This window comes from Trichechus manatus, unplaced genomic scaffold, assembly GCF_000243295.1.
Source record: "Trichechus manatus latirostris isolate Lorelei unplaced genomic scaffold, TriManLat1.0 scaffold00061, whole genome shotgun sequence".
In the NCBI taxonomy this organism is placed as follows: domain Eukaryota; kingdom Metazoa; phylum Chordata; class Mammalia; order Sirenia; family Trichechidae; genus Trichechus; species Trichechus manatus.
The window spans coordinates 12,452,290-12,480,169 of NW_004443997.1; the positions used below are offsets into that span (position 1 = coordinate 12,452,290).

At 47.6% G+C, this 27,880-nt stretch overlaps 1 protein-coding gene across 1 annotated transcript in view; it reads right to left on the reverse strand.

The window, feature by feature from the left end:
• The window catches only part of RPH3A (rabphilin 3A), a 184,272-nt gene that overhangs the window by 1,538 nt on the left and 154,854 nt on the right, over positions 1 to 27,880 (reverse strand). Inside the window, exons 8-20 of the mRNA XM_004379062.2 lie at positions 27,109 to 27,274; positions 24,427 to 24,465; positions 24,175 to 24,327; positions 21,261 to 21,347; positions 19,669 to 19,731; positions 18,185 to 18,424; positions 14,978 to 15,057; positions 13,724 to 13,798; positions 11,940 to 12,049; positions 9,393 to 9,519; positions 6,950 to 7,006; positions 5,814 to 5,968; positions 3,028 to 3,109 (exon numbers count right to left, since the gene is read on the reverse strand). Coding sequence (XP_004379119.1) covers positions 3,028 to 3,109; positions 5,814 to 5,968; positions 6,950 to 7,006; positions 9,393 to 9,519; positions 11,940 to 12,049; positions 13,724 to 13,798; positions 14,978 to 15,057; positions 18,185 to 18,424; positions 19,669 to 19,731; positions 21,261 to 21,347; positions 24,175 to 24,327; positions 24,427 to 24,465; positions 27,109 to 27,274 — 1,434 coding nt within the window. The remainder of the gene's footprint in view (positions 1 to 3,027; positions 3,110 to 5,813; positions 5,969 to 6,949; positions 7,007 to 9,392; positions 9,520 to 11,939; positions 12,050 to 13,723; positions 13,799 to 14,977; positions 15,058 to 18,184; positions 18,425 to 19,668; positions 19,732 to 21,260; positions 21,348 to 24,174; positions 24,328 to 24,426; positions 24,466 to 27,108; positions 27,275 to 27,880) is intronic.

Sequence of the window (27,880 nt, forward strand, 5' to 3'; positions counted from 1 at the left end):
ACACTCCATATAACAAAGTCCTCAAGCCCTGTAATCCTCTTTTCAGTGGATTCTCTATGAGAAATTGAGGAAGGCCAGTGGAGCTTTGTGTAATGAAGCTGGTTCTGCTCAACTTCCCTTGAAGGCAGATGTCCATGAACTCAGTCCTTCCATCCTGGTAGCTTCTGAAATGGGTTTCTCCCTCTCTCCACTGCTTAGGGAGTAAGGATAGAGGGGAGGACTGAGTCGGCTAAGTGGGGTGACTAAACTGCGACCAGGATCATGCTTATGTCCCCAGACAACCTGATTTTCAAAAATAACATTTCTTCCTGATTACATGTTCATTGTTAGAACAAACAAGGAAGTCTGTAACCCACCCATCCAAGAATAACCACTGTCAACATTCTCACGTGTATGCACATGCTGTTGTTAGCTGCTGTTGAGTCGGCTCCAACTCCTGGAGACCCCAAACGTGCAGAGTAGAACTGCACTCCATAAGGTTTTCAAGGCTGTGACATTTTGGAAGCCGATCACCAGGCCCACAGAGATCTATGTTTTTTTTTTAAAATGAAATAACACCGAACATACTGCGGTATAGCTTCCTTTTTCCACTTCATAACATATATTAAAAATCAACTTATTGTGGTAACAAATATTTTTCTGCATCATCACTGTAATGGCTGGATTTAATGGCTGTGTGACTGTACCGTAATCCAATCCCCGATTGTTGGTTATTTAGGTTGTTTCCAATTTTTCACTATCATAAATGGTATAAAAGGCATCCTTGCAGCTAAGCCATTGTGCACATCCACAATGATTTATTTAGATAAACCCTGAGAAGTGAATTACTGAGTCTGTACAATTTTAAGATGGGGAACAGTGGGTGTATACTGTGATACTATTTGTGTACAAAAATAAAACTGATCGTGCATATATTTACTTTAACCAGTTGCCATGCCATCGACTCTGACTCGGCAACCCCATGTGGGTCAGAGTAGAACCGCATTCCATAGTGTTTTCAATGGCTGATTTTTTGGAAGTAGACAACCAGGCCTTTCTTCCGAGGTGCCTCTGGGTGGACTAGAACCTCTGACCTTTCAGCTGCTGAGTGTGTTAACCATTTGCGCCACCCAGGGACTCCATATTTGCTTTGTATATGAATAAATTCCAGAAACGGATAATATTGTTGCTTTAGAAGAAAAGAAGAAAGTGGCTGGGAGCTGGGGTGGCAGGGCGGGTGATTTTGGATTGGATACCCATTTGTACTTTTTGAATTTTGAAATATGTGACTACTTCTTCCAAAAATAAATAAAATTTAAATTAAAAAATTCTAAGGCTTTTGTGGAGTACTTTGACAAACGTTCTTTTGGGGTATTCTGATAAGTCCTTTCGCTGCCCTTTGCTTTCTCACCAGCAGTGGCTGCGTTTCCCCCATGCTCACCAGCACTGGGGACCAACATTTAAAAAGATTTTTGTGCCAGTCTGTTATGCAACATGGGGTCTCGTCTTGATTTATATTTTCTTTCCTGCTGATGAGTTACCACTGTTATATGTATAGGCCATTTGGATTTTTTTATTTTGTGACTTGTTCAGACTCCAGGGCAGGGCAGGGCAGGGCAGCAGGAATTGGTTCCTTACTTCAAATTCATGAGTCAGAAGTCAGGGGACTAGCCCAAAGATAACCGGGGAATGGGAAGGGCTCATCTAACCGGTGGCGTGGTTTCTCTGGGCTCTGCCTGTTCCCACACTACATCCCCTATGTGTGTGAACGCTACTGTTGCTGTTATTAACTGCCGTCAGGTCAGCTCTCACCCATGGTGACTTTAGGTACAACAGCCTGGTTCGGTGCCATCTCCAACATTGTAGCACTAGATCAGATAATGTTCTGTTGTGATCTATAAGGTTTTCATTGGCTTATTTTTGGAAGTAGATTGCCAGGCCTTTCTTCCCAGTCTGTCTTAGTCTGGAAGCTCCACTGAAACCTGTCCACCATGGGTGACCCAGATGGTGTTTGAAATACCGAGGGCATAGCTGCCAACATCATAGCAACACCCAAGCCACCACAGTACGACAAACTGACAGATTGGTGGTGGTGGTTTAGATTAGAACTTAAACATTTTCCCACTTTTTGCTCTATTCAATCCTCTGTTAATTCAACAGATATTCATGGACCTCCACTATCTGACAGGCTTGCCAACAGATGATGGAAGTCCAGAGCAACAGCACAAGATGGAAAGATGCACAATGAATGGATGAGGAGTTTCTGTAGGAGGTAACACTTAAGCTGGGTCTTGAGGGATGACTAGGAGTTTGCCAGGGAGGAAAACGAAGGAAGTGCAGGACAAGAGATCAGCAGATGGCAAGGCTGAGAGGTGTACCAGAGACCTGCATGGAGTTTAGAATGACTTGAGGATGTGGTGTCTGAGACACAGGATGGGGGGAGACGAGTTAGACCCATTCTTGGGTTATTTAGCAAAGGAGGGTGACAAATTCAGATTTGTGTTTTAGAAAGCTCACACTTATGTGGAGGATGTACTAAACACAGGGAAGCAAGTTAGGCATCTATTGCAACGGTCCAAGCGTAAAATGCCAGGGACTGAACCAAGGCAGTAACAGTGAGAACACAGAGGAAGGAGCATGGCCAGCAGGTATATAGACGGTAGCTTCAGTAGGACTTGATGCACTGGATGGATGTGAGGAGTAAGGGAGAAGGAGAGGGCAGCACCAGCTGGGTGGATGGTCAAGGCCATTGCTGCCCCTATTTATTAGAATTGGTAAAGACCTTGGGGATGAATGAATTCAATCTCTCTCCAAACTCAGCTTTCTCCCTATGGCTTTCCTAATCTGTGGGCATTTGGTTTAGGCTTGATTGCCTCCAGTGACAAGGAACTCATGACTTCTCCTTTAGATAAATCAGGCTGATCTATGAGAGAGGTTTTTTCTCTTTTTTTCCTCCTAAAGTGATTTCAAGGGTTCTAGTAGGGAGTTTGTGTCTTCCTCATACCTGGGCACTATCCTAGGACATAACAAACAATGGGGCAGCCTTACCTCATTAAATTCAGGGTTCAAGGTTTTCTTCTTAATTTGAGTCTTGTGTTTGGCCTTCTTTCCCATGTCTGGTTTCAGCCAGCTGAGAGGAGACAAAAGAGGCTGTTCGGACGAAGTTCAATGAACAAGAAAAGTGCTGTGAAGACCCCAGAGGCTCCTTCCAGGGCTCTGATGGACAAACTAGGAAGTGAGGCAACACTGATAATGCCTGACATGCACTGTGGGCCTATCTAACCCTCACACAAAGCCTAGGTGCTAGAACTCCGACCACCCCATTTTACACATAAGGAAACTGACAGTCCAGACAGGTTGAGACATGTGCTCCAGGTCACACAGCTGGGAAACGATGGATCTGGAATCTGAAGCCAGCTCTGCTTCTTCTAGAATCTGTGCTCTCAGCCACCACGTCCTCCCAATGGATCAAACTGAGAGCCATGGCTGGTGGTGCCTGCTGGTTCACCATCTAGTGCCCCTTAGGCTGCCACCGAGTCCTGGGAAGATGCTGGATGAGAGAGTGGGTGACGGGGAGAATTATTTAAGCAAACCAATCTGCATATGGCTGGGAATTAATGGCTGGCAGGGTGGCATCCAGGAGCTAATTTTTTCTTAGGCCATATGAGAACATAAAACCAAAATGCTCTTGGAAATCAAATTCACCCCTGACATACGTGTCTTCTGTTAACTAAATCCTCACTCGAAGAAAGTCTGGAGGAACGCCCACACTCTCCTGTTTTTCAGCCAAGGGCTTGAGGGAAGTATTGCTTTCTGTTATCAGAGACTGTGGTGGGAGTGGGGTGTCTCCCAGACTGGAGAGAACATTAATAAGTACCCTTTGCCAGGAGTAATGTTAGTGATGGTCATTACTGATGATCACAACGGCAAGCATTTATTGAGCACTTACTATGTACCAGATACCATGGAAATGCACCTCTCAGATGTCCAACTGCAGGAGAAGAAACTGACTGAGCTGCTGGGCTCTGAATTCACCCTCATGTTCCGGCCAATGCCATGCTTCCCACGGGCTGCTTCCAGCCACCAACTAAGCTGGCAGGGATGTTGAGGCCGCCCATTCCTGGGAGATGTACGGCTCCTCCAATGGGTGACTTTGCCCTCCAGGATTCCACATTGCCCTGGTTGAAACTTCCTTAGAACTGCACCACTGTCGAAGACTCTTCCTCCCTAATCTTCCTTCCTTCTCTCTCTCCTCCACAGGGGGTCAGACGTGGATCACAGTCTGTGGGCTCTGCCAGCGTCCTCTGGCTTCCTCCTAGTTTCCCCTCACAGGCATTTTCCCCAATAAATCCCTTGCACGTCTAATCCTGTCTTGGTGTCTGCTTTTTGGAGGACCTGAACTAATGCACAGTATCACTCTTCCCATTTTACAGAGGAGGACATTGAGGCCCAGAGAGGTTAAGAAAAGAGCCCAAGGTAATACAGCTAAAGAATATTAGAGACTATCCCTGGGTGGTGCAAGTGGTTAATGCAATTGGCTGCTAAGTGAAAGGTTGGAAATTTGAGTCCACCCAGAGGTACTTCGGAAGAAAGGCTTGGTGATCTACTTCCAACAAATCAGCCATGAAAACCCTACGGAGAACAGTTCTACTCCGACACACATGGGGTCACCATGAATCAGAATCAACTTGATGGCAACTGGTATCAGAACTGGGATTCAAACCCAGGAGGTCTAGATTCAGAGTCTGTGCTCTTAAGTCTATCTGGGGAAACACACATTTTGCTATCCAAATACAAGGAAGAATTTTATAGAGAGTAGATCAACTTCTATCCCAGGCACAACTGCAATTGCTTTACATATGATATCTCATTTGAACCTTATGCCCACTCTTGGAGATAAGAGGGAACTATTGTCTCCATTTTATTAGTTAAGAAACTGAGGCTCAGAGAGGCCAAATAACTTGCTCATAGTCACACAGCTAGCAACTAGCAAAGAGAGGAATTGAATCTCAGGTTGATACAATGGAGACCATGACAGAAAGCACCACGAGATCTCCAAATGCAGGCCCCAGCAGCTGTGTTCGAACATTCACGCCATGTCTGGGCCAAGGGCACGCTCCCAGACATGACTGAGCACAGCAGAGGTAGCAAGGCAGGCGTACTCATCTGATGGCCAGTTTTGTCTCGAGGACTCCCTGCCAAACTTGTACCTAGGATGCTTCCATCTGTCTTCCCTCCTCTTCCTCTCAGGGTCAGATTTGTACTGTGATCCAACAGCTCTCCCAGTGCCCCTGACACCCTCCCTACTTTCCCTCGCAAAGGCATTTCCCCCAATAAAATCCTTGGATATTTAATCCCCCTAGCATCTTCTTCTCCGAAGACCTGGGCTAACACAGATAACCAAGTCTGTTTCATTCCGTATGACAGAGATTACTGGAATAACCCCAAAGTCCAAGTTTTTTTTTTTTTTTTTTTTTTTTTTTTAGCAATTTCAGACTAAATCTGGGAAAAGCCAGACTGCTTCTTTGGTGGTGGGGCTCTGAGCTGCTGGAGGGGTATGCAGCTGACTCCTGGGGGCCACAGCTGGGGTACCACACCATGCACATTGCCCCTCCTCCACAGGAGGCGACAGAGCCACAAAGCTCCTCATACAGAGACTCCAGCTTCACCTCAGCCAGTTCTGGGCCTCAGTCTCCCTGTGTGACCTTGGGCAGGTTCCTTCCCCTCTCTGGGCCTCAGTGGACAATGATCTTGGGGAAGCTCTCTGGTTCTCCCTTTCCAAGGATCTGGGTCCCCCATTAGGGGCCACTCATGGTCCCAAGACATTGACTCACAGCTTGACGAACGGGTCTGAGTAGCCGTTGGCATCCATGGCAGCCAGGTGGACGCAGCGAATAATGCCCACGATAAGGCCTCCCTGCTGGGTGCTGTACATGAGGGACACCAGGATCTTGCCACGTTCCTCGATGTCACCAATACGCTCCACCTGCTGCAGGGGGTGGGGAAGAGGCTGTGTTGGCCTGGGAGGAGAGGGGACCGTGGGTGGCAAGCATTAGGGAAGAGCCGGTGAAGGCGGGAGGAGCCAGGCCTGCTAAAGGTCAGCACCGTGGACAGTGGCTGCAGCTCAGTCTCCAAAAAAAATAAAACCAAACCCATTGCCATCCAGTCGATCCCAACTCATAACGACACTATAGGACAGAGTAGAACCGCCCCACAGAGTTTCCAAGGAGCACCTGGTGGATTTGAACTGCTGATTTTTTGGTTAGCAGCCATAGCACTTAACCACTATGCCACCAGGGCTTCTGCCCAGTCTCCAGGCAGGGACAAATGGAGGTGAGGGCACTGGAGAGGCAGAGGGACAGGAAAGCCAAGGGGGCCAGTGTGAGGCAGGTGGGGGCGGTTGGCTTTACTTCGACTTGGACACAGATCCGGCCTGATGCTGATCATAGGTTGGTTTGATCCTGGTCACTGACTGACCCTAGCTCTGACCCAGGACTGCGCCTTGACGCTGGTCCCAGACCGATCATTGACTGCTCTCAGACTTCCCTGAGCCAACCAGTCTCATCATGAGCACAGTCCCTGGGGTCACAAGAGGGGCCTGGGCAGAGGGCCTGGAAGTTTGGTTCAACCCCATCCCCTGCTAGTCACAGCTCCGAGAGCCCGCCTTACACCCCCAAGTGGGGGCACACCAGTGCTCCAGTGACATGGAACTGTCAGCAGAGAGTCTGCCAACAAGGCCCAGGAACTCAGGATGCACCTCAGATGTGAGAGCGGGGGCCTCCCCCACCTCAGTAGCTTCATTCAGTGTGAAGAGGGTCCACTCTGGTCTCATGTTCTAGAGCCCTGAGGCAAAGGGCAGGTGGGAGTGGAGAGAGTGGAGGAAGGGCCAGGAAGGGAGAGAAGGGAGCTGCCAGACCAGGCAGAGGCAGTGTCCACCTCGCCTGTGGCCGTCAGTACCCTCAGGGCTCACCTCCTCCTCGTACAGGGCCATGCCTCGGGCGGACCCAGTGGTCCCAGCACGCTTCATCTTTGAAGAAGGAAACAGAAAAGAAAGGTAACATTGTCTACAGGCTCACCTCCCTAAACAAGGACCAGAAGTCCTGTACTCCCCATTAGCCTCCAGCTTCCTGATGATGGTTTCCCCAACCTCCTGTGGCCCTCTTGCTTCCCCTTTCCAGCTAAACTGTATATAACACAAGCCATGTGGCAGACCATGTTACTGCACAACCACCTACGGTGTGGATCCTATTACCATCCCCCTTTTACAGACAAGGACACTGATGCACAGAGTGGGTAAGCCACTTGCTCAAGGTCCCACAGCCAGTAAGTAGCAGAGCACTCCGGTACATAAAACAGATAAGATTTCATCTGCTCTGGTTGAAGTGCCATGGGGTTGGGATCTGGCCCACAAGGTGCCTTCTCGCTCCGAGGCTCATGAGGTCCTTTTGCTGGATTCTAAGGGTCTGGGGAATCCAGTTTGAAAACCACTGGTTAAATTCAATCTGCTCACTTTACAGACGAGGAAAACTGAGGTTCAGAGAGTAGGGGATAGCGCTTACTAGGTCCCAGTCTTCAGTGGGGCATAGTGGGGGACAGTGGTGGTGGGAGGGTGGAGGGCAAAGAGCAGAAAATCAGCAAGTCCTGCAGCTGCCGCCGCAGCCTCTCCTTCCCCACGCCCCCCTGGCTCTCCTATAGCTTCTCCTGTCCCGTGCCCCGCTGGCTCTTTTATGGCCTCTCCTGCCCTGCGCACCCACCACCCCCAGCTCTCCTATAGCCTCCCCTGCCCCGCGCCCCCCGGCTCTCCTATAGCCTCTCCTGCCCCACCCTCCCCAGCTCTCCTATAGCCTCTCCTGCCCTGTGCCCCACTGGCTCTCCTATAGCCTCTCCTGCCCCATGCCCCCGGCTTTCCTATAGCCTCTCCTGCCCCGCGGCCCCTTGGATCTCCTATAGCCTCTCCTGCCCCACGCCCGCCTGGCTCTCCTATAGCCGCTCCTGCCCTGTGCTCCCCTGTGGCTCAGGGACTGCCAGTGTCCACCACAGTAAGACGGGCAGACCCAGGAGCTGAGGACTGGGGCGGGGTCCCGGTCCCTGTCCTGAACAACTTGGCTCATTGAATGTGGAAAGGAACAGAAACCTGAAGAGCCAGCTGTTACCAGGCAAAGCCCCACAGGAAGTGTTTCACGCCCAGGGTTTTCCTTAATGATTTGTTTGGAGCCTGGCATTTGGTGTAAATGCTTCCTTGCAATTTTCCTTGCTGTGTCTGGTTCCCTCGCCTGCGCTTTAAAAACATGGCGTGGCACACGGATATTCCATCCTTGAGCCGGCCATCTGGTGGGAGGATGTGCCAGGATTCTCCCTCTTGCCCCCAAGGCTTCCCTGAGGGGAGGTAGCCCTCGCCTCGGGCTGCAGGGATGTAGGGGGCTGCAGGAGGGCTGGGCTCTAGCACAGCCCTGCCTCGCGTGTGACCTTGGGCAGTGTTTCCTGATTCAGGGATTAATCTGTCCTATTTGTAAAGCAAGTGCAGGCTGGCTGATATCAAAAATACCTATTTTGAGGTCTTACTCTACTCGAAGGGAGATGCCCACAAATCTTAGTTTGCAAAGCTCTGGTTTCAGAACCCACAGGTGATTCTGAACCCCGATCTGGTCCTCGCTCTTTCTCAAAGGGCAAGTACCACATCTCACAATGATGAGGACAACAGTAATAAGAACGGTTCTAATGCTTTATACATACTACCACACTTAATCCTCATAAGCGCCCGTGCAGTTGGTACTATATTATCTCCATTTTACAGTGGAGAAAACTGCGGCCCAGAGAGGTTAAGTAATGTGCCTCAGATTACACAGTCAGCAGCAGAGTCGGGATGCAAACCCAGGCAGTCGGGCTCCACAGCCCATGCTCTTCAGCATGATGCTACACTGCCTTCTGCTTATCTGCATGATGCTTTCGGACTTCATGACTGACAGGTGGGCAAGACAGAATTATTCCTGTGCTAACAACACTTAGCAATTCATGACTGCTTATTACTCGGTAGGTTCTGTTCTGATTTCTTATTTTATTTCACACAACCCTCCTATGAGGCAGGTATTGCAACAATGCCCATTTACAGATAAGAAAACTGAGCCTCAGAGTCACTCATTCCCTTGGCCAACGCCATGAACTGGGCTCTGAAGCCAGGCCGGCCATGCTGCCTTTCCCAGTGTCACCAAGGGGGACACTGACGTTCAGAGAGGTGATGTTAGCACAGGGTTGGTAAAAGGCAGAGGCAGGAGGCAACCTGGAACGTTCTGGCTGGAAACTTTCCCCAAGTGCTGCCAGGCAGCCTGTGGATCCACGTCCCCCTCTGCAGACACAGAGGAAGGCGGCACCCCCAGCTCATCTCCCCGCACCAGACCCGGGGCAAAGACACTCACTGGGATGACCCGCTCCAGACAGATATTGAAATTCTTCCTCTGGTTGGGCTTCAGCTTCTTGAGCGAGAATCTGGTCTCACCAATAAACTCGTTATGGCCAAATTTGTCCTCATCACAGACTGAGATCCTGTGGTCAACAGACAAGGTATGAGAAAGGGGAGCATATACTGAGGTCTGACTGTGTGCCGAGGACTGTGGTTGATGCTGGTAAGGAAAGTGTAATGTGTACAGGAGTAATACAATGTCTTGCTTATTGAGCACTGGGCCAGGTACAGGAAGGAGCCCTGGTGGCACAGTGGTGAAAGCACTCAGCTACTAACCAAATGGTCAGCAGTTTGAGCCCACAAGCTACTCCACAGGAGAAAATGTGACAGTCTGCTTCCGTAAAGATTACAGCCTTGGAAACCCTATGGGGCAGTTCTACTCTGTCCTATAGGGTCACGCGAAGTCAGAATCAACTTGACGGCAATGAGTTTGGTTTGGTTTTTTTGAGCCAGGTACTTTTTTTTTTTTATTGCAGTATTACTTAGATGTGGTAAACAGCACACATTTTAAGTTTATAGCTCTATGAATTTTTTACGTATGTTTACACCCATGGGACCACCACTCAGATCAAGATATAGAATATTCCAGCCTCCAGAAAACCCTAATTATCCCTCTAGTCCTATAGATTCATTTGTCTTGTTTTTGACTTTCATATTAATGGAAACATCCAGTAAGTACTGATTTATATCTGGCTACTTTTGTCCAACATTCTGTCTGTGAGATTCGTCCAGATATGCAGTAATGCGTCCTTTTTATCGCTGTACCGAATTGCATTGTGTAAGCGCATACATACCACTTATGACATGTGCACTGTTTTGAACGGATGTTACACTGCAACAAAAATTTTTTCCTTAATATTATAGCTGGTGGGAACGTGCTTGGAATAGTCAATCTGGAAAGCAGTTTGCACGACTTGTAGAAATTGAAAAAACAAAACCAAACCCACATACCCTATGATCCAGCACTATTCCCCCTTGATTTCTATCTGAAGGAAATACTCATAGGAACACAAGGAAGCATGAGGATGCTTGCTGCAACCTTGCTTGTAATAGAGAAAAGTGGAAAATAATCTAAATCTCTCTCCATAGGGAACTGGCTAAGTCAAATGCTAAATGTTTACATGAAATTTACAAACATGCAAAACAACATCATGTATTTTTTCTAGATGCATAATTATGTAGCTGAAGTATAAAACATGCTTGGGAACGATAACCATAAAATTCAGGATAGCATTTAGCCTTGGAGAGGGAAGGAAGAGAACGGGATTGGGCTGCTGCAACTTGCATCCGAAGGGCCTGATTTCTTTAAAAAATGAGCTGAGGCAAATACAGCTAACTATTAAGATTTTTTAAGACTGAGTATTGGGTTCATGGATGTTTGTTATGTTTTGTACTTTTCTGTATATTCGTAGTAGTTAATAATAAAATTTTTTTTTAGATCTGTGATAAAGACTTACTGTGGAATACTGTGAAGCAGTTAAAAATTAGATAGATCTAAGTATCTTCTCGTGGCTATAACTCTAAGATATATGGTTATGAAAAAAAGCAAGTTCCAGATAAATACGGCATAATACTCTCTCTGTTTTAAATAATAATATATGTAAATGCCTATGCATATAATAGATATGTATGTATATATCTGTGTATGTGTGTGTATATATACATACACATATATACATATCCTGTTGGGATGTGCACATACAGCTGTCCTTTGGTATCCCTGGTGGATTGGTTCCAGGACCTCTGAGGATAGCAAAATCCACAGCTGCTCAAGTCCGTTATATAAAATGGCTTAGTATTTGCATATAACCTATGCACATCATCTCTAGATTACTTATAATACCTAGCACAATGTAAAGGCTATGTAAATAGTTGTTATACTGTATTGTTTAGGGAATAATGACACGAAAAAAAGTCTTTTTTTTGTAAATGTTTTCGATCTGTGGTTGAATCTGCAGATTCGGAACCCACAGATACAGGGGGTCGACTGTATATACACGCATACACTCATGGAAGAAAGGAGACCCAGGCTGGGGGAAGGGGACACACATTTAAAAGTAGCTTTGCTCTCTCTATAAATGTTTACAATAAGAATGTATTCATTAATTACATATATAATTTAAAATGCAATTTAATACAACATTATAGAAGAATATGAGATGCAATCAATATATTGTTAGATGAGACAGGCTACTTAGAAGGATACTGCGTTTTTATAAACACTCAAGTTAAAAAATTATATATACACACACATACATACACATACATGTGTGCACACACACACACACAAACTAGATGTCCAGGCACCAACATGTTAACAGTTTGTTTTCTGTATTTTCAAAAGTTTCTACCAGAAACATAGATTGTTTTTATAGAGGGAGAAAGAAAAAAGACACAACGAAGCAGAGGCCTTTTTAAAGCACGGGCCCCTAGGGCTGTGCCCCATCTCAGTTCTTCCAGCTCAGTACCCTCGCCTCCCTCCAGGCCCACCGCCCGGCAGTACCTGAGGGTCTTCCTCTGCATGTCCTCGTCTGTGATGCCATGATAGATGAGGGTCTCATTCCAGACGGGGTTCCGCGTGTTTCGTAGGGTTTTTGTACGAAGCTTGTTCGACTACAGCCCAGAGAGAAGGACAGACAGACACCTGCCTCAGCAGGGAGCCAGCACTGGAGCCCATCTTTTGGGCTGATTTGGGGTGAGCGGGTGGCTTCCCCCTTGGAGTGTCCAGGGGCTCATTTGCTCCAAATGCATGTTCTCGGGGTCAGGGGGGTAACCTCTAGGTGGAAGGCTACAGACAAATGGATTAATGCCTGGCCCTGCACCCCTTCATCCTTCCACTCTCTGGTCCCCTTCCTTGAACTCACAATTAAGACAAGAAATCAAAGACAACTTCTTTTGAGAAAAAATATTTACAGACCATGAGAGTCACCCACTCCTAGGCAGTGAAGGTACAATTTCTGGGGACATTAGGGGACAATGTTCCCCCAAGCATCACCTTCCTATACCTGAAATTCCTTAAAGGGGACAACGTTTTTCATTTTCTTCTAAGAGAGAAGGCCAGAAATGCAACCATACCCAGAATGGGTGGTCTGGTGAGAAATTTAATTTACACTAACAAGTGAGTAATTCACATCCGATTCTTTGGCAAAGCAGGCTTAGATTTAGGAGTGGGCAAAGGGGAGTCACAAGGGGAAGCAAATGTCACTGGTGAGTTAGGAGGAGTGGGGACCAAACGGTTCACAGTTTGGCCAGGTGATGGTCCTTCTTTGATCCAAAGTGTGTGTGTGTGTGTGGGTGTGGGTGTGGGTATGGGTGTGGGTGTGGGTGTGGGTGTGTGGGTGTGTGTGTGTGGGGGGGTGTGTGGGTGTGTGTGTGTGTGTGTACGTACTCTTCCGAAGCAGTTGATACTTGAGGAGATTTTTTAGCAGGCATTTCCCCGAGACCATGTGGGCAGTCACCCTTGTTTTTAGGACATCTATGTCAAATTAAAGGAGCCCTGGCGGCGCAGCGGTTAAGTGCTCGACTGCTAACTGAAAGGTGGGCGGTTCAAACCCACCAGTAGCTCCACAGGAGAAAGATGTGGCTGTCTGCTTCCATAAAGATTACAGCCTTGGAAACCCTATGGGGCAGTTCTACTCTGTCTCATAGGGTCACTAAGAGTCACAATCAACTCGATGGCAATGGATTTTTGGGGGGTTTATGTCAAATTAACACAGCAAAGCAAGCAAGCAAGCAAACAAAAACCCAAGACGGCACACTTCTGTTCCCAGCCGTGTGCTCTGGGTGGGTCAATCCAAAGAGAGGGAAATGTGCCCCATGTTCCCTCCCCCAAGCAAAGGAAAGATCAGCAGGGGAGCTGGAGGGGGGAAGGGCACAGGGGCAGGGGCACATTTTCTCTCAGTAATAGAACATCCTCGGGGGTGGTGAGACCTAAAATCTGCAGAGAATTGTGCATTTTGAGGGAGAGATGAGGAGGGTTTGGCTGGGGCATGGAGTGGGTGAGGGAGGTGGGCCATGGGCAGCACTGGGAGCCACTGCAGGTATTTGAGCAGGTGAGGGCATATCAGGGCACCTGCTTCTCTCGTGGGTCCCAGGTTTCTTGGTTGGAGAAATGGGCAGAACCCTGGCCCCTCGAGGAAGAGTGACTCCTGGCCCACCTCTCCCCCCTCACAAAGGGTCTGCCACACGCCAGGAGGCTTTGGGGGCACATGAGGCTATTTTAGGCTCTGAGCGGAGAACCTCAGGGCCTGTGTGCCTGGCTTGCAGAAGGCTTGAGCCATATGGTACCTTGCTGGCTCCCGGCAGGAGGTGCAGCTTAACGTAGGGGTCGGCCAAGCCGTTGGAATCCATGGGCTTCAGCCCCTGCAAGAGAAGGAGGCAATGGTGAGAGGGTTTCAGCTGCCAGAGGCAATGGCCCCAGCTCCTGGCACCTTGTCTTGCCCATTCATCCCCTGTGGGCTCCTCTTCCAGGGAGGGAGAAGGAAGAGCAGCATTGTGGAAGGCGACCTGGAATCAGGCAGACAGGGTTCAAAGCCTGGCCATGACACTTCCTGACTGTGTGACCTTAGGTAAAGTTTCTTAACCTCTCTGAGCCTCAGTCTGCTCACCAGTCAACTGGGGATAAGAACAGTACCTACTTCATCTAGATGTGATACCCGCTGTAGGGTGCTTGGCATAGTGCTCCGTACATCGTAAGTGCTCCTTAAAGGTGCAATTGCTATTGCTAGGAGGGGAGGAGAGGTCTCAGAATAGTAAGGGTGGGGAGAAGGCGGGGCTGGGCACCCTGAGGCACAGAGGGATGAAGTAACTTCTCCCATATCACTCAGCTGGGAAGTGGCAGGGGGTCTGGTTCCTGAGCCCTTGCTTGTTCTTCCACATGGACCAGAGTTGGGGCAGGGAGATCCTGGACAGTTTCCGCCTTCACCCAGCGTGCTCAGGGCCCGCTCACTGACGCCTGAACGAGCAGATGCACTTGCACCTTGTGTGCCCCCCCATCCCAGGAAGCCCACAGTGGTCTCCTTGGCGTTGCCCCAGCAGGCCCACAGCATGGCTGCCGCTCCAGCTTGATGGCCACACCAGCAGAAGGAGCCAGGCAGGCACCTGGGATGTGTACATGTGCATGGGTGTGCATGTGAGTGAGTGTGTGGGCATGTACATGTGCATGCACGCACGTGTGAGTCTGTGCACAGGACGGGGCCGTTCGAGGCCAGGCCCACTGTCATTACCCCCTGGGCAGCACCTCTGCGGTCCCCTCCAGAGATGCTGTGGACAGGCTAGGCGAATCTCGGCTCTGCCCTGGGAGCCTGGCTGCTGCAGCTCCCGGGAGGTGGCTGTGGTTCAGCGAGACCCTCTGGGATGGTCCCCAGAGGAAGGCCTCCCTCAAAGGAAGATGCCGTGGGCAATTCTTTCCCTCTTCTCATCACTGTCACTGTCACAGATGGACCCAGCAACAGCATGAGACAGGCCTGGCAACCTTCTCCTCCTTGAGTTCCCTAGAATGATCAGACAGCTGAGTGGTCCCCAGCCTGCCCCCTCACCCACCTTGGCCTTTATGATGGTGCACTGCAGGGAGCTGTTGTCCTGGTTGTAGAGAAGGCTGAATTCCAGGGCACCCAGGGTGGCTGAGGCGGGCAGAGACAAGACCCCAGAGAAGATTCGTTAGTCATTCAACAAACATTTCCAGAGCACTTACTATGTGCCCAGTCTGGGCTAGGCACTGAGCCTAGAGAGGACAGGAAGACTCGGGACACCCCATCCTGGTAGACCTCCCTCTTCTTTGGAGCCGCCTGCACATCAGTGATCATTTAATCAGTTGTGCAGTCGCCTAGTTAATGGCTTCCTGTCCTGCCAGGTTGACAGCACCATAGGGCTGTGGCTGTCGTGTTCACTGTTGTGTCCCCACTGTGCGCAGCACGGGACACATAAACGACCCCTCCCCCCCAAAAAAAAACCCATTGCCGTCGAATCAATTCAACCATTAGCAACTCTATAGGACAGAGTAGAACTGTCCCATAGGGTTTCCAAGGAGTGGCTGGTGGATTTGAACTGTCGACCTCTTAACCACTCTTAACCACTGCGCCAACAGGACACATAGTAGTTGCTCATTTATTTGCTGAAGGGATAAATGAGTCTTCACATTTGCAGTTCCCTCTGCCTAGAATGCTCTCCCTCTAGATCCTCACATGGCTGGCACTTTCCCATTCTCCAAGTCTCAGCTTAAATATCACCTCCTCAGAGAAGCCCTCTGTGGCGCATCTAAAACAGACACCCTTACCATCACTCTTCCTATTTTATCTTCTTCCTGGTGCTCTAACTCTATTTGATATTCACTCACTGGTATGTTAACTGTTTGTCTCACTCCATTGGATCAGCAGTCTTGTCTGCCTTTGTTTGCTGTGTTATTCCTAGCAATTAGAACAGTGAGTCACTTGTGAAATACCAATTGCTGTCAAGTCTATTCCAACTCATGACGACCCCATGTGTGTCAGAGTAGAACTGTTCTCCATAGGGTTTTCATGGCTGATTTTTCAGAAGTACATCTCCAGGCCTTTCTTCTGAGGCACCTCTGAGTGGACTCGATCCTCCAATCTTTCAGTTAGCAGCTGAGCATGTTAACTGTCTGCACCACCCAGGGACGTGAGACACCCAGAAGGTGCTCAATAAACACTTTTTAAATATAGAAATGAGTGAGTGAGAAGTACAGAATTGAGTATGAAGACAGACTTGTTATAAATCACTGGGGTAAGCTAGTAACAGGGACAAGTGCAAGGTTGGGAGGGGGTCATCTATGCTTGGTGGGTCGGTAGAGAGGCATTTAAGGCAGATGGAGGGAGCAGTGGCTGGTGGTCCAGGGAGAGGACCAGCATGAGGAAAGGCAGAGAGGTGGCCTGGACAGAGTATTTCTGGAGCAGAAAGGCCCGTGGCTGACAAGGCAGAGGTGGACGCTGTGCTTTCCCCTGAGACTACAGACACACGACCCGTAGGAGAGCAGGGGGTCAGAGAGGCAGCTGGACACTTCCCCTAGATCTGCCTCGAATCAGCTCCAGTGTAGTGACTGGCTGTCAGTTCCTCCACTCCCTAGCGTGGGAGCTTGGACAAGGCCCTAAACCTCTCGGAGCCTTGGCCTCCCTACCTGTAAAGCAGAAACAGTAAAAGCAGCTATTCACAGGGCTGTCGAGGAGATTAAATGAGCGAATGCACATAACACACCTAGAATAGTGCCTGGCACAAAATAAGCGCTCAACAGGTGTTGACTCTTACCATCTCTGATGTCCATATCACACAACAGAAATTTCTTACGGGTGCTTGGCACTATGTAATAATCATAAGCTCCAGTTTACAAAGTACTTTCCCAAGAGGGATCTCAGTTAGCCCTCCCCTCAGCCTCACATGGGACGCCGCATTCTGCTTCCCACTTTCCAATGAGAAGAGGTGGCACAACGGGTCGAGGCGACGCCATTGGCCGTGGCCTTTGGTCCATTTCTTCTATGCAGGTCCAGTCTCTCCACTTGATAGGGAGCTCTTGGAGACCCCATCCCCATCCTTGTAACACATATTGAATCCACTTGCCCATCCATGCCTCCCTCCAGCTCACTAACGCCGGCCCAGTTCTCCTCTGCAGCTCCCAGGCATACACAGGAGAAGCGTCACTAGGGTATGTGTGTATTCTGTTTGTGTGTGCACATGTGCGTGTGTGCATTTATGTGTGTTTATGAATGTGCTTGTGTGCGAGTGTGTACATGCATGCGTGAATGTGTACATGTGTGTGACGTGTGTGTGCATGCATTACCAGTGTGTGCAAGTGAGTGCATGTGTGTTTATGTGTGTGCTTGTGTGCATGCATGTGCTGAGTTTATATGCATATCTGCATATGCACAGGTGTTTGTGAGTGTGTACACGTGTGTGTGTGCATGCATGCATATCCACAGGTGTGTGTGCAAGTGTGAGTGTGCATGTGCTTGTCTAAGTTGTCTTTATGTGCATATGTGTGGCAGACATGGCAGTTGCTTCCCTGGATAACGAGACTTAGGGTGGCAGAGGCACAGAGTGGGCACTTACTGAGTCACTAACTGGACGGGTGCTAGCGGAAATGTCCAGCAATTTAAAAATCATGATTACAAATTATTGTTGAAGACATACTTTGAAAAGCTTTGAAAACTATTAAAATATATATACCTAGGAGTGGAATTGCTGGGTCATTTGGTAACTCTGTGTTTAACTTGAGGAAGTGCCAGGCTGAGCATCGTGAATGTACTTAGAGCCACTGAATTGTACACTTGAACATGGTTAAAATGGTCAATTTTATGTTACCCATATTTTACCACAACAAAAAAACAGCATCTATTCTTTAGAAAGCTGATATCATTTTGTGAATTTAGTAGCATAAACATGTTTTTGTAACTTAGGCAATACATTTATTAAAACCTGTTGCTGTTCACCTGATTCTGACTCTTAGCAACCCTACAAGACAGAGAAGAACTGCCCCATAGGGTTTCCAAGGCTGTAGTCCCTACATAAGCAGACTGCCACCATCTTTCTCCTGCAGAGCGGCTGGTGGGTTCGAACTGCCAATCTTTCAGTTAGCAGCCAAGCGCTTAATCACTGTACCACCAGGGCTCCTTCAATGCATTTACTGGGGTAGCATATTGAGGGTCTGGGGTGTATGGGGATGTGCCCGGAGCCATTCCTGTTTCGCTGGGGCGACCCTGAAGCTACTTTCCTGACACTGCTCAGTTATGTGCCTCCTACTTGCTTCATCCGAATCGTAGCTGTTGGCTTCTTCCTCCTCCTCTTCCGGGGGTGGGGGCTGGCGGGTGGGGGCTGCGGCAGGTGGAGGGGCAGCAGCAGTGGCTTGGGAATAGGGGCCGGGTGGGTGGCCCACTCGGTCCTCCCTGGCTCCGACCGCTGGGTAGCCCCCAGCTGGCCCCGTTCTCTCCTCCCGAGGTACGACAGCGGCTCCTGGATAGCCGGGGTCACTCGGAGTCACCTCTGCAGGGGGACGGGGAGAGGACAGGAAAGAGGCAGCTGATCCACTGCTTCCTAACAACAGCAGCAGCAACTGCTCTAGCTTTACCTACTGTGCGCCAGGTACTTTGCAGACATGACACCAGGATCACCCCCTGCCCTGCAGGGAGGGTTACCACTTCCAATTGACGGAGAGGTGCACTCTGTCCTTTACTGGTTCTCAGAACACTGCCCTGGTCAAAGCCACCTCGGGAAGCTTATAAAAATGCAGGTTCCTGGGCCCTACCTGGCCCTAATGGGGCTGGGCAGTGGGGCCTTAGAATTTGTGTTTTACAACAAGCCCCAGGAGCTGGTTCAAATATAGGCAAGACAGACCTGACTGGGTATGGGCTCTGGAGCCGGAAAGTGTGGGTTGAATTGGCTGTGTGACCTGGGGCAAGTTACTTAATGTCTCTGAGCCTCAGTTCTCTCATCTGTAAAATGGGAATTATAACACCTGAAGGTGCACAAAAAAACCAAACCAAACCTGCTGCTGTTGAGTCGATTCCAATTCATAGGGACTCTATAGGACAAAGAAGAAGCACCCCATAGGGTTTCCAAGGAGCAGCTGGTGGACTTGAACTGCCAAACTTTTGGTCAGCAGCCATAGCTCTTAACTGCTGCGTCACGAGGGTTCCACGCACAAATAATAGTAGCTATTATTTTAAAAAAATTATCTAACATGTATACAGCACTTAGAACAGTGCTTGGTGCATTACAAAGCACTGAATAAGTTGTAGATAAGATCATGGATGATGATCATGATAATGATGGCGCATATATATCATTATGTATTAATCCCTGTCACTTGGGGTGGACTTAATAGTCCAGGTAATGTGCTAAAGTTTACCATGAATCTGTTAGTTTAATCCTCCCAACAACCCTGTGAGGTAGGTCTTAGTACTACTCTCATTTTACAGATGAGGAAACTGAGGCTCAGAGAAATAATATCACTTGCCCAGGGTCACACAGCTAGAAAATGAAGGCACTGGGACTTGAACACAGGCATTTGGGCTCCAGCTCCTGTGCTCTTACCCACTACGTGAATGGGCATTTTCTTTCAAATCCATAGACCATCTGGAGTTTTGGAATCAGAGGGACCCTTAGAGCTCATGAGGTCGGTCTCAGGGTGCAGACGGGGCCGAGGTCTGGCTGCCCCTGTTCTCTCGAGCGGAAGTGGGAGGGAAGGGGTCGCCTGTGTGCGGGCATGGGAAGAAGCAAACACTTGCCTGGCCTCTGATCTGGAAAGCGTACTGCAGGCCCGGGGCCAGGTCTGCTGCCTCCTGGAGGTCCTAAGTGGGAGAAGAGAGAAAGATGGCCAGAGAAGAGGAAGCGACATTAGTGTGTGCTCACCACTCTCTCCCCTCATTTCCCGGGTGTGGGCACAGGCCCGCGGCAACAGGAGATGTGCAGAGGTAGCTGGGCCTGCAGGGACAGCCCTATTTGAGGATTCTGAGGTCAAAAAGGCCAAGGTGCAAGCCCCCGCACTGTAGGACCTTCCTGAGCCTCAGCCTCCTTATCTGTGGAATGGGGATGGCAATGCCTGCTCTTCATGTTTCACAGGGAGTTATGAGGTTGATGAACAAATGGAGTAGGAATTGACTACTTGTGAGATGACAGGCAAGTTTATGCTTTGGGTTCACCATGGCTGCAGGGTCATTACTGGTCCAGCTGGATTCTTTACAACTACATTTCCCAAAGTATGGGACTTGAGGGAGCCACAGGGATGGGCATTAAGTAACATTTAGTTACACAGTGAGAAAGTCATTTGGGTTTCCATTGCTTTTCAAGACTGACTCTTCACGGAGAAAGTCTCATTTGGATGCTACCTTGTCTTTGACACCTCTCTCACCTTTGCAAATTTCTCTTTTGAACAAAGACAGAGCAGATTTCAGGTCTGGAACCTAGAACCTAGCAGGCCAGAGTACCTAGCGTTTCATTGTATTGTCGTATTTTTGTTACATTTATTTTTATAATTACCCTCTCTTTATGCTAAGGAATACTGGCTTCCCATTTATGCCACTATTATAGGTTTCTTGTAAAATAACTTAATGAAATTACAACTGTACGAATTAGAGATTGTTTCTATTGTTGCACATAATCCATATTTGCTTTGACTTTTCCCATGTTGTTACCAATTTCTTTGCTCACCACTTCTTTTAATCTCACACTATCCTTCTGGAAACATTTGTCTTTTTATTAAAGTCCAATTCCTTAAAATTTCCTTGAGAGACAGTTTTTGATAGTAACTTCTCTCAATTGTATTTGTTAAAGTGAGTCAACTTGAAGAGCAATGTTAAGGAGGTAAGAGGGTAGTGCATATGGCTACAGATTGTGGATGTGGAATGACAATGTCTGAAGGTGGAAACACTGACCAATGAAGAACTGTCACTTCTCGCATTTTGGTAGATAAGACACACATCCAAGCTTCCAAGCCCAGAGAATTGCTCACCTGGAGGGTCTTACCAGAGCTTAGGATTTAGTAGTGTCTACAGCTTTACAGAAAGCCCAGTGGGCTCTGCAAACAGGGATGGAGGTATTGAGATCACAGTTGAGTGACAGCCTGGGTGAGCTCAAACCCTCCCAGCAGGTCCATGGGAGAAAAGACCTGGTGATCTGCTCCCATAAAGACGACAGCTTTAGAAACCCTATGGGGCACTTCTACTCTGTCCTATAGGGTCGCTATGAGTCATAACTGCCTCGATGGCACACAACAACATGCCTCATCTATTAAATGAGGATGATTATGATAGCACCTACACCCAAAGAGCTGTTGTGAGGGTTACATGAGATAATACATGCAGAGTTGAATCACAGGTACCTGGCTGCCCAGGCTGAGCAGGTGCTGGGCTCTGCACTGAGGCAGGGACAGGTCTGGAGGCCTGGACTGAGTTGGCCAGTCTCAAACCTGTAGGAGGAAAGAAGGAAGCAGCTCGTCATGTTTCAGATCGAGAGAAAAAGCAGAAACAAGCTTGGGATCCACCAGCAGGCAGGCGGACCAAATGCAGCAGCCCCTGTATCTTCTCAGCTCTTTCAGGCACTCTTCTCCTCCCCTCCACGAGTTCTCTTTTCAGTGCTCAGACACCCTGGGCAAATCACAGCAGTGGCCTGGATGCTAAAAGCTCAGGTTCCGTGATCCTGCCTCCGTCACGGGCAGGCATATAACCAAAACCAAACCCAATGCTGTTGAGTCGATTTCAACTCATAGTGACCATACAGGACAGAGCAGAACTGCTCCATAGGGTTTCCAAGGAGTGGCTGGTGGATTCGAACTGCCGACCTTTTGGTTAGCAGAGGTAGCTCTTAACCACTGTGCCATAGGGACTTTATCTCCAGCATTTAATATAAGACTTGGCATGTAGTAGGTGTTTAATAAGTACTTGTTGAATGAACAATGTGTAAACGACAGCTGGAGTCCATCAGCAATGGGATGGGCTGTTTGGTGACATAGTGAGTTCCCCATTTCAGAGAGTGTATGAGCAGAGGACGATCAAGCCCCTCTCAGAGAAGCTCTGTAGGGGTTTCTGCACTGGGTATGATTCCAGGATTAAGTCCTAGGGCAGAGGAGTTTTACTGGGAATTTGTCACACTGAGTTGCTCTCAGCTCCTGAAGTGGGAGTTATAGCAGACCAGTTGGGAGCACAGAGTTTGTACATGGACTGCCTGGGTCTGAATACCAGCCCTGCTATTACTTTTGTCTGATTTTGGGCAAGTTTTTTTTTTACCTGTCTATGTCTCATCTATGGAGCCCTGGTGGTGCAATTGTTAAGCGCTTGGCTGCTAACGGAAAGGTCAGTGGTTTGAACCCACCCAGCGGCTCTGCAGGGGAAAAGACCTGGCTATGTTCTCCCATAAAGATTACAGCTTAGAAAACCCTATGGGGCAGTTCTACTCTGTCCTATAGGGTCACTATGAGTTGAAAACTGACTCAGCAACAATGGGTTATGCCTCATCTAGAGCCCTGGTGGTGCAGTGGTTAAGTGTTCGGCTGCTATCTGAAAGGCCTGTGGTTCAAACCCGCGTAGCAGCTCGTGGGAGAAAAGACCTGGTGATCTTTTCCCACAAAGATTACATCCTAGGAAACTCTATGGGGCAGTTCTACTCTGTCATATAGGGTCACTATGAGTCAGAATTGCCTCGATGGCATACAACAACACACATCTATTAAATGAGGATGATTAGGGTAGTACCTACCCTCAAAGAGCTGTCGTGAGGGTTACATGAGATAGTATATGCCAAGTGCCTCGTGCAAAGTAGGTGCTCAGTAAACTTGAGCTACTATCACTGTTATTAACTATTAATTCAAATCTGTAAACTTTTAAGAGCCTACAATTAACCAGGAACCTTATTATAGGCTGGGAAATGAGGAGAAAGGGCTAAAATTATGTCTAAGGTACTCAGTAAATATTTGGAGACATAATGAATTAACAGAGTGAGCCATGTCCCTGATGTCAGACCGGGAAGAGAGATTCAGGCTGTAATATGTGTTAGACATGATAAATGCTGCATTAGGGCTGTGTGTCAGTACTCTGGGAACTCAGAGAAGAAGGAATTAACTCAGCCCTGGTGGATGCTAGAAGCTTTGTGGATGAAAGGAACATTACATTGACTCTGGAGGGGCAACATCCTATTCATGGATTTTGTGTAACTGTCCTTTTCTTCAGGAAACAAAATAATACAGAGGCTAAGAGCACAGGCTTTGGAGTTGGACAGATATGGGTTTTAGTCCCATTCTAACCAACTATTGGTTGTGTGACCTAGGGCAAGTGGTTTCACCTTTCTGAGCCTCAGTTTCTTCATCTGTAAAATGAGGAGAATAAAAGTCTCATACATGGATTTACGGGGTGTGGCAAGGATTAAATGAGACAATGTATATGAAGAGCTTGGAACAGCACCTGGCATATAGTACATATCCAATTCTGTGATGTTGCAGATCTGAGAAATCCATCTTTCTCTGTCCATCAGAACCTTAGGTGAATTAGGGGGTCTGAGCAGCAGATTAAGTACAAGGTATGTGCTCAAGCCTTCTCACCGAGAAGAAAAGGGACTGAAGTGTTAAGACATACAAACCCACAAATTAGGAAGAAAAGGCAAGAGGTCAACATGGGACCTAAACATTCAGCCCATCTGACTTAGACTCATCCTCTACAAAAGACATGAAGCTGCTTCGAGGTCTCACACAGGAGGTTATGGGATATAAAGCTCCCCATCTAGTAGGTATTTCTTTCAAAGTCCAGAAATCAAGGACTCCCACCAGTGGGCACTCTTGTCAAATAAATCCATTGGGAGTGAAGCCGGAAGAGCTGGGCACCTGATGAGTATCCATGAGCGACATCCTGGCCACACTGATCCACCCGATCTCAGGACACCAGAGGCCACTTGCCAAGGGAAGAACTTAGTTGGATCTGACAGTGACACGTCCTTGCTTTGTTCACAGCCAAAGGGCATTTTCCCCAGGTGGTTTCCTGGGAGGAGGGCAAGAACTTCAGGTGTTTTTTGTGCATATGGCACTAGATCAAGAACAGGACATAACCTAAATTATAGATGTCTGGAGTCAGAATTGTTTCTGAACCCTGTCTTTCTTCTACTATGGACTAGAACCAGCATCTAGAACAGAACATGGTACACAGCCGGGACTCAATAAATACTGAATGAATAAATGATAACTCCCCCCACCAGCCCCTTCTAGCTCTCCTCCTCCTGGAGGTCTGTCTGGATTTGCCCATCTCTCTCACCTCCTGGGCTCTGGCTGGAGTCACCAGCAGCCCCACCGGGCCCGTGGTTCCAGCTCTCTGAATTCCGGCCAGCTGAGCTCATTCGTGCCTCGGAGGCCCTGCGTACAGGAGGCCCATAGCTTCCCTGCCCAGGAGCAGAGGCCAGGTCAGCGCCTGGAAGGAGAAACATGAATTGAATGGAGAAAAGGGAAGGAAGGAATGGGGTCAAAGGACTCCTGTTCCAAAGTAGAAGACAGATTCAGCAGAACCCACCTGGCTTCTGACCTGGGCCCCTCCTGTCTTCAGTGTCACCTGGAGAGAGAGAAATATGATGGGGAGCACTGGTTTTCTGGTGTCTGGAAGCCATTACTCAAGGAGCCCCCAAAGGGGCCCATCCACCACTCCCAATACCTTTTTTTTTTTTAATTAAAAATTTCCCCTCCCAACTGCCCTCTGATGTAGTTCCCATTTACAATTTCATACTATTTACTTTGCATATACAAACACATATGAATGTATACAGACTTGAAAAAGAACAAAATGGTATCACTGGCTACATATTGTGCTAGCATGAACTTTGTTCACTCTTTGATTTTTCCCAGGGCCCACGAAGCATGCTCAACCTCAGGCCCTTTACACATGATGTTCCCAAATATTCTGCTGGTCCTCTCTATCAAGGAGCCCTGGTGGCCCAGTGGTTAAGCACTCGGTTCTGAACGGTGGGCAGTTCGAACCCACCAGCTGCTCCGTGGGAGAAAGCTGTGGCAGTCTGCTTCCATAAAGATTTACAGCCTTGGAAACCCTACTGGGCAGTTCTACTCTGTCCTACAAGGTCTCTATGAGTTGGAATCGACTTGACGGCAGTGGGATTGGTTTTGGTTTTTCCTCTCTATCACTTCAGTCAGGTGTTTCTCCAAATGTCATCTCCTCAGACAGGCCTTCTCTGGCCATTCTATCCAAAATGGAGCCACCTATCACTATCTGTCCCTTTCTCCCTGCTTTATTTTTCTTCCCAGCATGTAGTATTATCTAACATTATGTTATATTTGTATTTGCTGTTTACTGAGCATTTGTTTCCCCACTAGAATTTTAGCGGCATGTGGACAGGGATTTTGACTGTTTTGCTCATCACTGTATCCCTAGGGCATAGAACAAGGCCTGGAACTTATTAGGTGGCTCAGCAAATGCTTGTTAAAAGAATATTGAAGGAGTATATCATGAACATCATTGCAAATCTGTAATACACCTTTACATCGTTTCCATTTTAAAAGATGCTTACTATATCATGGTATAGATATATCACATTCCATTCAACGATTTCTCTATTAATGAACATTTAGGTTATTCCAATGTTTTTGCTACTATAAATGATGCAGTAAATGTACTTATATATATCTTTTTACACTGGTACTTTTACTGATGTCAGATATACTCCCAGAGAGGAACTGCTGGATCAAATGGTATATACACTTCAAATTTTAATAAATTGTGCCTTGTTACTTAGCAAAAAGGTTGAGATGACTTACAGTCCTACCGAAAGTTTATACAATAACCCTTTCCCCACACACTCACCAGCATGTGAGTTATTATGTTATGTTATTACCAATAATTATTCTTAGGTGTCACTATGCAATGCTGATATCGTTGCTTCTTTCTAGTGAGAGGGACAGATACTAGATAAACCATATTTTCACAGCTATTTGCTTTGTCCAGAGTTTATCTGCTAAGCTAAAGTCATACCCTTTCTGTTTGTATGTGTTTGTGTATAAGCGATTAACATTATATAATATTAGCCCATGTTTACAAGGGCTCCACTCTACAAAGCCTTTTACATGCAGTATCTCATTCATTCTCAAAATAACCCAATGAGTTGTTAAACCCATACTATTAATGACTAAACAGTGTCTCAGAGAGGTTAGGCCACTTTCCCAAGCTCACACAGCTAGTAAGTGGCAGAACTGGCATTCAAACTCAGGTCCTCATGTCTTCAGCTATCCAAGCTCTTGACAGTTATGCTATATAGTCTTCTCAGCCTAGAGGGAGTAATGCTTAACCCAGAAGAAGGATGCTCTAGGGGTGGAAAGCACGGACTCCTTAGGGATGTGGTGTATGCTGACAATTGGCTGTTTTTGGCAAGGTAAAAATTGCTTACGCCTTGTCAAGAATAAAGCATTGTTGAATGCCTCCTGAGTGTCAGGCACTGTGTTGGGTACCGTGATAAGTAATCTTAAGGGAGACATAGTTGGGCACTCCAGTTTCTGAAACCTTCAACTATGATCTTCCTTTCTGAAGCACTGCCTGTACTCAACGCTAGAATTATAATCCTGGGCAGATTTTATTGCTTAGTGTTAACTGAAATTGTTGAAAGGGCCTTATCTGGTCAGTCCTGGTGGTCTCATCCAATTAAAATGTGTTTTTACTGTGGTTACCTTATTATTATTATTATTACTGTTTGCCTCTCCCTTTTAATCATCATTTTAATAATTAATAATAATGCTTGAATAAGAATGATAATAGTAGTAGTAATGTTCTTAAACTAATTTCCTTTTTATTCATCTTTCACTTTTAATTAGTTCCATATCAAGTTTGTTGATGGATGATAGAAGAAACATTAGGGGCCAGGAAGGCCTTCTTGGTAAGCCCCAAATACCCCCAGGCTTATCTCCAGTGTGTATTTGGGTGGTGGTGGAGTCTCTCTCAGTCCTAATTTAATTTCCCTCTCTCACACCTCTAGGGATGAAAACAAAGCCTCTTGGCAGCCTGGCATTGCTGGAAAGTCCCTGGGCTACCCTTCTGGTAAGGGTTCATGGTGGCATAGGAGTCCCAGACCAAACTGAGAGGCTGACTGCCAATCAACTGGGTAGAAATGCAGACAAGAAGTCAGAACATTCTCCAAGTAGACCTGTTAGCCAAGAACTGTGCTTGGTCCTGAAATGAGAAGTTGTGCTGTCTTACCTCGAGCTGGAGCCCGGGCAGCGTGCTTGGGCTCAGGGGTGGGCTGCTCAGGGGCTGCAGGCTCGCTGACAGGCTGCTGGGGTTTGGTCTTCTTTATAGGCATGGGCTGTGGGAGGACCTGTTTGGGGAAGCCCTTGAAGAACCATGCTCCAGAACGCTTCCACACCTTGGGGAGAAGGAGGAGATGAAGACTGGGCAGTCAAGCACTACTGCTCCTGCCTTCGTGAGTGCTAAGTTTTTAACTTTGCTTCCCACCCTCAGTATACTGATACAATGACCATCACAAAGCCTTTCACAGTTGATATTTAGTTCTGCACAACAGCACTGAAAACTCAATAGAAAAAATTTAGAAATGTATAATGGTAATGGTTGCATAACATGATGAACACAATTAACGTCACTGAATTGTACATGTGAAGAATGCTGAAATGGCAAATATTTCCTTACACGTATATTTACTTCAATAAAAATAAATAAATCAAAGGCTTAAAAACGCAATAGACTTATCTAAATAGGCTCATTTTCTTGATGGAGAGAGTTGAATGTCAGAAAGGTTAAGAACTGGTCCAAGATTACATAGCCAGTGAGTGGCAGAACAAGAACTAGACACCAAGACTTCCATCTCTCAAATCTGCTGTGCTCTGTACTGTACTAGCTTCTCTAAAGAGGGTGATCTACCCACGACTTCCTCAAGGCCTCTGGCTTTCATCCCAGCCTTGTGGGTCACTGCTCCACCTAGGATAGTATGCTGGCCATCTTCTAACGCCCCTTC